At 34.5% G+C, this 12,064-nt stretch overlaps 1 protein-coding gene across 5 annotated transcripts in view; it reads right to left on the bottom strand.

Annotated features, from left to right (window-relative positions):
* The window catches only part of LOC106718655 (A disintegrin and metalloproteinase with thrombospondin motifs 16), a 102,159-nt gene that overhangs the window by 26,762 nt on the left and 63,333 nt on the right, over positions 1–12,064 (bottom strand). For all 5 annotated transcript variants that reach the window (XM_045684617.1, XM_045684616.1, XM_045684615.1 and 2 more), the window contains exon 3: positions 381–932. In XM_045684617.1, coding sequence (XP_045540573.1) covers positions 381–932 — 552 coding nt within the window. The remainder of the gene's footprint in view (positions 1–380; positions 933–12,064) is intronic.

Here is a 12,064-nt window from a genome sequence, read left to right on the forward strand (position 1 = left end):
AAACAATGTATTATATCTATAAAAATAAAACTGATCATTGTTGACGGGAAATTACGTTAGACAAATGGACTATTGTTACTTAAATCTTTATAGTCATGCATGGAATCGATTTTAAGATCGCTTTTATTTTCGATTTAAAACTTTGGTGATTTATATTTTTCTTCTAAGGTTTAGAAATGGCAAAGCTGGTATTCTATTGGTTAAGTCACTATAATTGGTTTAGTCACCGTCTTTTACTTAGTTGTATTAATCCTAACGTAAAGTAGTTACGTAAAAAAGAAACGCTTGCTAATTACAATAAAAGCTTGTTACCCATCCTTAAGTTCAACGAATTATCTGCAATCATCGTTTGAGTCTTATAGTTAGTAAAAATTACTCACCGTACTCAACTCTTCATAATCAACACCATGTGGATGCGACTCGTTTGTCAGCGCTCGCCACATCTTCAGTCCATCCTTCTTTAGTAATCCTTCTTGCTTTCTAAGCACCAACTTCAACTGTCTACCGAATGCTTCCAAATCTATTTTATGTACATCTTCTTCTTGATCCGGTATTTCGTGTATATTATCACGTAACTTGTCACTTAAATTACCGTCACTATCACTTATTTCACTTGAATTCGATACACTAAACTGAACGCTCACTGTATTATTCAAATCTCCTATTATATCAACATCTTTGATGTATTCTTTCGCTTTGTGAAACATTTCGTCGTTCAGTAGCGACGGTGGGTTTTCTGTCTTCCATGATTTTGTTTTATCGTGTGGCACTTTGTTTGAGTTTGTTGTATGGATGTTTGTTTTATGGGCGTTGTGGATGTGCCGCCTCGCCAAGTGGTGCGTTAGTTGAACCAAATGGTATTCTGGTACATGGCTGTGATGCTCCACGTGGAATACATTCCGTAATTCGTCGGGGGTCATGTGCTCGTGAATCTGAAACAATACAAGTTAATTAAATTTTAAACATCGGGCTTTACAGACAATAAAAATTATAACACTCGCTTATCTACTGAAATGAGTTAACAATTAAGTTTCAACTTAGACACAAACCATTATATTTAAAAAAGAATATATCATAATGTAATTAAAAAAAGTAGCAAATTCAGGTTCTTTAATTTAATTCCTTAGTTTTTTTATATCATAAGGTGGCAAACGAGCAAACCACCTGGATTCGACGAAATAGCGAGGCGACCGTTGCCCATAGACATCCGAAATGCATATGCGTTGCCTACTTTTAATCAACGGAGACGGGGACGCACAGAAAGTGGATATTTCTCCTTCCTATGCGTTAAATATTCTTCTAGTCAACTAGCTTTATCCTTCACTTTGTCCGGGCGCAATAAAAAAGTCAACAGCCTACCAAATTGTGTTTGCCAAATACCAAACTTTTCAAATCACATCATTATAAACACACAAATAAAAGAATTAGCATTCCAGCCGTTCACGCGTAACCACGAAAAATGTGGATTAATTTTTATATATAGATAGATGGTAGCAATACTATCTTAATTAGGAACTCTTATTTAATTCTTCAAGAAATCCCACAACAATTTTTATTTCATATTTTATTTTTACTTTTATTATTCCTGACTGTTTTATGTACAGCCTTGAAGGCTGATCAGTTAAACGCATATCCGTATTGGAAATATTTTTTTTAATTTCATATTAACAAATGTCAATTGTAAGACTTGTGTACCTTGGTAACGGTCAATAACACAAGAAACGTACCTTTCTCGGTACATATGTAGATTATTAAGAAGATAAAGCTAGAAAATATTTTTATTTAAACCGGCTATTTTTTACAGTGTCTTATTTTCGCTATTCTGACATTGACACGTGCGTATAGGCAGCGCTAGACCAAGGTAGTTAAAATTTATCTCATATCTGATACTGACTATCGGTGACTATAAAATAATGTTTCACATTAAAAACTTAATTATCTTTAAATCAAGCATATAAATTGAAGTGAAGGGATTAATTCACGATAGTATTGTTTAAATTTTAAATTCAGTTTATTTTTTTATCGCTTAGATTTTTTGTAAGAAATCAATGTCTAGTTGATATAGGCTATTGTATTTACGTGAGAGTCTTGACTAGACTTTTGTTTATTTATTTAACCGTTCTTTATTTTTACCGTTACGTTGGAATAAAATCTATTTATTAAATTAAAAATACATCAGTGACTTTTGATTATTTTGGAATGTGTGACCTAAACAAAATTAAGATATGACTTTATAATTGATACGATATTGCTCATTATGGTAATGTATTTATGGATTAAAATCGAATGGACTTATATTAACTATAAGCGTAGGCTTTACTTGTCGACCTCGATATAATGATCCAGTTATTATATAAGAAGTACGGACTTAATTTGGACAAGTTTTTTCTAGGTTAGACTGCGAAGAAAGTTGCATTGTATTACATTATGGCATTTGTATTATATAGTATCTTTCATGTTGTTGCCTATATAATCTGTATGTTGTACTTAACTGTTTTTTTGCTCTTTTTTATTTAATTCTTTTCTATTGTAATTAAGTTTAATATTATGAATGTCACAATTAAAGTAAGGGAATCAAAGCCAAAATTAACTGAATACATCTGCAATAGAATGCCATCTTTTCTCTATGTTCCATTTACTTCCGGGTGCACCAATTTCAGCGCGTTACTGTACAATTTAAAGGACAAAATCCTTTGCTATATTATGTGTTTTAGTAAAGAAATCACGGATATGAGCCTTAATTCTAATAAATTAAAGTACAATTTTGGAACATCATTTAAGGAATTAAGCAATGATATAAATTGCAATTTGAAGCGATTACACTATAGTTATTAATTTAAACCTAAAGACGTTCGTGATACGATCTAATTTTAAATGTGTGTACGTTGCAAAATTCGGTTGCGTTCGGATTTAATGGTAACGAGCCAGTGACGGTCACGGGTGGTAAGTAACGGAACTTAGCCTGAAGGTTGCGGCTCTAGAAAGTTTAATGATATTGGGGCAATTGTTTTGAAGGTTTAGACTTTAAATTAAACCAGTAATACCCCAGCTTAACACGAATCGATAGGAAGCGTAATCAACTAGTAACTAATAAAAAAATATAACTACTCCAATTACAAATAAAAAGACACTTGATAGATCGACTACTTTAATAATCCGTAAAAAACAAATTAAATACTAACTTACTAAAGTGTCACTGTCAGTGACAACAAAAATGTAGCTTATATTATGTACTTTCTAATAGAAGAGTCTATCTGTATCTGTGCCTTTTCCCAATTATTTGGAGTCGGCCTTCCTTGTCCAGACAGCACGATTCCTGGAGTCTTGTTCGTCAAGGTCAATTTCTTTTAGATTCTTTTGGATCGTCGTCAGCCAAATGGTCGGTGGTCTTCCGCGATTTCGCGTCGTCGTGGGCAAGTTTAAGGCCAGCTTGACCATGTGATCCTCGGGTCGCCTCTGAACATGGCCATACCAACGCAAACGTCTTTCTTTTAATTTTTCAGAAATGGGAGCGACTTTAAAACTTCCTCTTACATATTTTCTATATTCATACTCGCTTATAACTCGCTTATAATTAACAGTGTATTAATAAAAGAATTTTCAAAATCGGTCGAGTTTTAAATAGTTTTTTCAATGAACAATATTTTCACCAAAAAAGAATAGATAATTTTTATAACCCATAATTGCGTCACAATCATTTGTTTATTGTATACTTCTACGGAATAGTATAATTTATACTATATTCTAGTATTTTATAGTCTATATGTTTAACAATCCGACTCAGTAACGAGATAAAAAGGTATTACATAAGTCCACTTTCTCGGAGTTACCTCGTACACCAAATACGTAATCCTTATTGGATAAGGAAGTTACTTACGTAAGTATTATTATCTAGTTCCTATTCTTAAATTTCTACGGATTACAAATGTTAATGACCTTTGAGATCTCTTATGGTTAAACAAACAATATTTTAACAAAGAAAAAATGCTTTTTCTCAAACGCCACCACGCATCTAAAATTCCTCTGGTGTGAGTCCTGTCTTTTAGAACTTAAGTTATCAATGTTCGCTTGCCCTATAATATAAAAAACTAATCAGGCAAACCTCGGCAAAGTCGTTCCATAACGAACTTCAAAAATATACTAGAACTGAAAACAACTTACCATAAGTCATGTGATTGTCACGTGTCAGTTCTATAAATCATTGAAATTCATTTTAAAATCGCTTCGGAGCCAATGCACTTTGTCTAGAGATGTTAGATAGATTTTGAGACGTTATATTTCGACGTTCTTCAGACTTTTATAAATCCGATTTCTTTCCAGTATTATTTGTTTTAATAGCATCTAAGATTAAACCGCGTGTAATAATTTCGTAACTTCACTGTAGAAAATCTTTCAATGATTTTAGTAAACGATCATTGGAGCGTGAATTTTGACATAATTTTTTTTTGTCTTTAATTTTTCCAATTACTAATAAACAAGCATAGATTTCGTAAGTATTTCGTCCGTTTCCGACGGCTGCGAATTGCTAATAAAGCGTAATATTTTTTCACACGTTAACTTACGGCTAACATCCGTTGGAAAACCTTGTAACTTACAACATAAGTAAACGTCATAAGAAAAAAAAAACTACTCTTACTTTTAAGTGCTCCGATTTTAATGTTAAAGATAATCGCATCAAAGAGGTTAAAAAGCGCGCGAAAATTGCAATGAACTGTTGTACCGACAAACATCTGACATTTGATCAGCCGCCATTTTGTACCCGCTCGACTTGACTGCCATCTTGTCTCGACCTTGCTCCAGAAAGTCGCTGGCTCGTTTCGCAAGCTGGTGGGAAAATTCGTTCATGTGTCGACTAAGATTTTTATTCCGTCATGTTTAGGCACATCTGATTTATTATGTTCACGCAACAGAATTTAAGCAACATTTGTGTTATTTCAATACGTACTAGTTCCACATTTAGCAAAAATTTACTTCCAAGCAAACTGTAAAACGATAACAAAACGTAAGCTCTTACAATCATTTCCTCTCTTGTTACATTTCTTATTTATCTTAAGTAATAGAGGCATTATGTCACTTGCCTAGTCACAGAATTTAATTTAGTCTCCATGTTGCTTTCATACCATATTCGGAGAAATCATTTTATGACCTTAATCCAACGGATATACGTTTTTTTCTGTTACTTTATTGTAATTATATCGAGGAATAGCACGTCAGAATATAGACGTATCCTTGATTAATAAATCGTAGTTCCTTTCATTGTGCCTAATAAACGGAGTCGGAGCATTGTTCCGCGGGTCATTGTCTGCGAACAAACTTGTTTTTGCGTCGATTCCTGCATTAGCATACAAACGAAATCTCTCATAGCATATATAATATGTTATGCAAACGAACCGTTATTTCAACTTTCAGTTTCTTGAAGGATTATTTTCATTGTCTGATGATACTGATTGGTACATTTTTGAAGATAATAAGATTTTTATATATCTCCTAATAATGGCCGGTAGTTTTTTTTTTGTAGTGTATTGTGGTCTCAGTTTTTTCTAATTAGCCTACACTGACAGTTTCTTATGCTCTTCTATAATTAAAACAAAATGGCGGCAATCGAACAAATAAAGATGGCGGCCGATAGCTTGTCAAAGTTTTACTTATTTAATCATGTTGTTAATAACTATGTCGTGAACTTTTACATAAAATTGTGTTATTACATAACTATAAGTTATGTACTCACATCAATCATAAACACATAACAGCTCTAATATTTTAGTAAGTTACATGAACTCATAATAAACGTAAACTAGTTTAACGACAGATCGAGTATCCGCGCGTTTTCACTGCCGAAACATACACGCAAAAAAACACAGCCCAAACCTCCTCCTTTCAGTTAACATAGAAAGTAAAGCTATAGCAACGTGAAAGACATATATTCTAATGTTTGGTTTAAATTATACCAGTACAGTAGGACATCACCGCTGGCATACAACTGGCTTTATGTAAACACTAACTGGCGTCAGCAACCCATAAAGTCTATACTGCTGTCCCACTATTCTGGCATAATGTAAACCAGTTCAAGAATAGTCTACTTATTTTGAGTATGTACTAAATTTGTATCAAGACCGCGTCAAATTATGTCCCTAGTCTCTGGCTACCCCTGTGGGTTACTAGCGTTAATTATGTTGTTGTTTTTATATACTAAATTTCGAATGAATCAAACAAATCCTTTGTCTTTACATAACATGTCTAAGATTTGGTCCATTCAAAAACGTTATCTTTCAAATCCCATAACAATAGCATAGAAATAGAGTCTTATTAAACTGTATGTAGACCAGATAGAGATCAGAATATCGCGAGAAACTTCAACAATATAGCAAGCATATTACGACCCCTTATTCTCAAATGTCCTTGACAGAACCAGCATGCCAATCTTTGCTACAGTAACCATGTACGGGAAAATATGATATAAGCCATTGTAAATCCTTTTGTGTGAATTTTTATCTTGTAAGGCCAAATATGATTAGAGACACGTAGACTCGACTCAAATGTGATACGATCTAATGTACAGACAAAAGAAAAAAAAATTACACACACCATAGAAGTGAAACTTCCAAAATGTCAGCGTATGTGATTTCCTACCGCGCAGTTATTAAGTGGATACGATAGTAACTTAGTATAAATGGGCATGAGAAATATACATTAAGGGGCACCCTCAAAAACCAATTAAATACTGAGAGTGAGGCAGGAAGTATCTTATAAACATAAGTTGCCAAAAGAGCGAAGTAGCCGCGGCCCATAAACAATCTGCAAGAAGTCCGAACCTTACAGATACGTTGCCTACTTGGAGAGAAGAGGTCAAGGGACGTATACGTAAAGATGATGTATCTGTTTCCTATGCGTACTCCTCCGTCAAATCTTTAAGACGTCAAATTTTTGATATCTTAATTAAGACGCAAGGAAAGAAGCCAGAAGACAGAAAAGTATGAAAGACAATATCTGTATATATAAAAGAAAGTCGTGTTAGTTACACTATTTATAACTCAAGAACGGCTGAATCGATTTGACTGAAAATTGGTGGGCAGGTAGCTTAGAACCAGGAAATGGACATAGGATAATTTTTACCCCGTTTTCTATTTTTTATTCCGCGCGGACGGAGTCGCGGGTAAAAGCTAGTAAAGTATAAATATAGAGCATTGTAAACATATCGAAAGTGAATACTACACGCGTGCAAACCAGTAATTATACTCAACTAATGTTTTCCTCGGTCGTGACGTGCCTCGCCAGCCGTGACATCGCCTAACCTATATTAGCACGGGCTACATACACCATGCCACCACTACATCCTGGGATTTATTCCTAATTTGTTCGAATATTCGAGAAACGTAATATTTAAAAGAACCCAATAATAAACCCCAATTAAGTAAACAACGTTAGTATAAGTATCTTTGGAGAATCTATTCCATTAAAATTAAACAAAGGATCAACAACAATAAGGGAGAATGCAAAGTATCAGGTACGTGTTATTTTATATATTGAAGTTATGAAAGTTTTTATCGTAATGATTGCCTCACTTATTTATTCACATATAAAAAAGGAAAGATTTGATTGGTTGTTCCATTGAATTGGTTCCAAAACTACTGATCTTTATGAAAAATCTTTGACTTTTGTAAAGCTTCACTATCTCAGGCTAAGGCTATATTTATTACAAGTTTTTTTTTTAATTCCGCTCAAACAAAGTCGTGGGCACAAATTCAAAATATATTTGATACGATATTGGATAATCTTACTAATATTATAAATGCGAATGTTTATTATATTATTGTTACAAGGTATCTCCGGTACGGCTCAACGGATCATACTGAAATTTGGTCAAGCTGTAGAACATAATCTGGTAGACCAAATAGGCTACTTGTAAAGTTTTTTTTAATTCCGCGAGGACGCAGTCGTTGGAGACAGCTAGTCTGAAATAAAATATTACAATAATGGGCTAATATTAAAAGACGTATGAAGACGTCTCAAAATAATAGAATTATGGTCATCCTAACCTATACAGTTGTGATATGGAAAGAAAAGTTAAATTTTTTACGACTCACTTTAGCGTCCGGGGTGTAACGATTCGCTAATTCCAATTTATTATTTGTAAAACTTGCTCAAAATATCGAAATACAAGACACTAAAATTTGAAAGGCCCTTAACCCTTGCATTTTATTACATTAATACGTATAATTTGATGCGGATGAGTTAGATTTTTTTTTAAATTTAATTTTAATGTAATTCAAGCTTTAAAAGCAATAATAAACAAAATAACACTAATAACATTATTCAAAAATAAATTACAGAGGGACATGTTAATGGTATATTTTCTAATTTAAAACGAAATGCAATTTGCATTAGTCATTACAAATAAAAAAAATTAACAAATCTGTCGCAGCCGAGCTTCCAACAAAATACAACCATGGAATTTCACTGCGGTATCACTTATACAAAAATAATTTCTGTCCCTTTCATTTTATTTCAAAAAGACAGAGCTAACAATATGTTCTTACACAAGCACATCTGCTGGAAAACCCACTTTACAAGAATGCATCAGATAAAAGTTATTAAAAACATTTTTACAACAGCCGATATAAAATTAAGTGGACTTGACGTGATCAACCACTTGGCTATAATCATTCAGTATCCAAGAACTAACAACAAATAATTGGAGATCAACTTGCTTTATTTAACTGACAGAAAAAAGAGGAACAGGAACAAAGATATTAATTTACCAATTCATCTTTTCTCCCATCAAACTATTTTTTTTTTCATTTAAATAAAAGCACCTATTTCAACTAATTAAAATCACAAATACTAACCATCAAAGCATACTAATTATATTCACAGACGATATACTAGATACGAAATAGTTATTACTTCTGTTGTATTAACAAAACTCGTTTTTTTTCTGTAGTAACACATTAAGATTAAAACCGAGTAGCGAGTGGGTCACATAAATCTATTAACTCAACACGTAATCACAAGTGAAGTGGTTCAACCTATTATAAAGGCTAGTACACACATATTTTAAATAACAGTTTTACTTTACGTATTAAATTTCCAACATTTATAAATACAGTTCGCGTATTTAAAAAAATAATAAATAGCCTATGTGTTCTTTCCCGAATATGTTCTACATCTGTGCCGAATTTCATCAAGATTCTTTGAGCCGTTCAGGAGATACCTTCAAACAAACATCCATCGAAACGTCTTTCTAAACATTTGCATTTATCAGGTAGGTATCAATGACGAACCATAATTATTATTTACTTATAATTTAAATATTTCTTCAGATTCAAATAAATATTTGTAATCAATCTTTTATACTTTTTGTACAAGATATACTGTTACACTCGTCTAATTAAATTATTAATTATTCAACACGCTAATTATTTTATTATGAATTGGTGTGTAGATACCTTTACAATGAGTCGTTGGCATACTTCTCTACCACTTTCGTTCTCTACAGACCCCACTTTCGTTTTCACACAACTCGGGCAAAATGTGATGTCATATACGTAATTTGTGTTAATTACATATTGTAATAATAAACTTTTATTATATAAATTATTTCATATTATTTATGTAAGTAAATTGACCTGGATTATTTTCTTCACACGGATACGGACGAAGTTGTGGACAACAGTTAGTTTAAATAATATTTATTCATAGTCTTTTTTTTACTCTTAATGACTTTCTGATATAAGTCAACGTACGAAACCATAGACTGAAGACGTTCCGATCACGTGTTTCCTTTTTACACTGCAATAAACATGTGTCACTATTGTTATTCTTCTAAGCTTTTATAGGGGTCATAACATTTGTGAATAAAAGACAAATTAGAGTCCGACGGTAACTATAAATGTCATTGTTTTTTTTTAGCGTACAACGGAATTATACAGAAGAAAAAAATACCACCGACGATGTGGAATGTATGCAGCAAAAATTATGCATGGATTTTTATTAACTAGACGATTTTGTTAATTAAAAGAAATAAGTGTGCTTTTTAAACGTGTACTTGAACAAGGTTGCAATCGGCCCAGTTCTGGTGGCTTGGTTGAGGAGGGAGCACGGTGCGGTAACCTTCCGTCTGGCGCAGGTGCTGACGGGGCATGGTTGCTTCGGCAGCTATCTGTGCCGGATTGGGAGGGAGCCGTCCGCGCAATGCCATCACTGTGCCGATTGTCCTGCGGACACGGCAGAACACACGCTGGCGGAATGCCCTGCCTGGGCGCTGCAAAGGCAGGATCTCGTGGCGGTAGTGGGCCCAGATCTTTCCCTGCCGGCTGTAGTACAGAGGATGACGGAGTCGGACAGAGCCTGGAGGGCCGTCCAAACCTTTTGCGAGGTAGTCATTTCGCAGAAAGAGGAAGCGGAGAGGCTGAGGGAGGCGTCCAGCCAGGACCCCATCCGAAGCCGCCGCAGAGGGGGGAGAAGAAGGGCTTTCGCCCGACTTATCCCTCCTTAACCGAACTAGAGTGGCGGACTAGGGGGAAGTCCGTCACTCAGACAAAGTAGTGAGGACGCACAGGTTTCCCGTGCAACGAGAGGACGCAAACATGTTGAGGAGGCGTTGTGGCCAGTCACCATCGGGGCGTGCGATGAATACGCGCAGTGTGCCCGCGCCCTGGTGCTCGGTGAGCTGAGGGAAACAGTGGGGTTTTAGTCGGTAGGCTTCCGTCTAGGGAGAGAGTCCGACATAACCACCGCGCCTTTCCCCTCTAGGGCGCGGTGGTATGCGTAACGCATTTCCCCAATATAAAAAAAAAAAAAAAAAAAAAAAAAAAAAAAAAAAAAAAAGGTTGGAATCTGTTTGAACATATTGAAGTGGCTGAACAACTTTAAAAAAATTATAAATAATTATTAGTAGTAAATTTATCGAAAGATGTTTGTCAAAAGATAAAAGTGCTAAAACTATGTTATCAAAATTGACTAATATAGGAACGACTAAAACACTCACGTACATATGTTCGGTGTCGGCACCGACCAGTCCCACTCGCCCTGATGAAGGGCCCTTGATGGGTTCGAAACTAGTCGGTGCCCATACCGGACATATGTACGTGAGTGTTTTAGCCGTTCCTATATTAGTTAATGATAATGTCTCACGAAAGTTTGAATAATTTAATTATCAAAATTGGTAAGAAAAGTAGGAAACCAATGTCTTCAATATTGACCTCAAACACAATTGAGTGTGAATAAAAGCCCGTAATATCGACTGACAAAGTTATCTGACCCGGTGTCAAACTAAATTGTGATAGCTCATTAGCGTCCCTCTGTCAATGTCAACTAACTGTAGTTGACTTGTTATGTTTTTCTTTTCTGTAGTTTTCTTTGCCTTTGTCGGTTTAATATATTTTCGGACAGAACTAACCGCGGTAGCAGTGCCTCTCTCACCGGCCAAAATAAGCTTGTCGCAGTATACTTGATAAAGACTTTCAAATTTATAAATGGCTTAAAGAATAACATAATAAATAAAACTACAAACTTGTTAAGACACGCCAACTAACAGATGACGCTGGCAACAAAAATAGACATTTCTAAAAATATTTAAATATCAGATGCATGGAACATCAATAGCTAATTTAATAAATATATTTTCTGTTAGAATTAATTTAACAAGTATAGTAAAGCTGTCAATTTGAATAATTTTGTATCAATATTCTTAGATATTATCATAATTGGTTTAACAATGAAGCAAGGGTGGGTTGATGACCCCTGATCTTGAGATTATTCATGAATAAACCACTTATCATGTCATCGGATAAGAAATACTTAGAAAAAATAAATAAATGGCAGCCGTCTTTTGTTTTTGCTTTTGGAAAAAATGTTATGATAATTTTATAGTGCGATAAAGTAGCAATGCGGTGAGAGAGGCGTTGTAGTCGCAGTTACTTCTGTCAGAAAACTTATAAAACCTACGTGGGTATACGAAAATATCTTGTAACATTTATATGACGTTGACTGAGGGCGCTAGTGGGCTGTCTTAATTTACTTCATGCCCTCCGGGTCAGATAGCATTGTCGGTCTCAACGACAAC

This window comes from Papilio machaon, chromosome 26 (genome assembly GCF_912999745.1).
Source record: "Papilio machaon chromosome 26, ilPapMach1.1, whole genome shotgun sequence".
Taxonomy (NCBI): Eukaryota; Metazoa; Arthropoda; class Insecta; order Lepidoptera; family Papilionidae; genus Papilio; species Papilio machaon.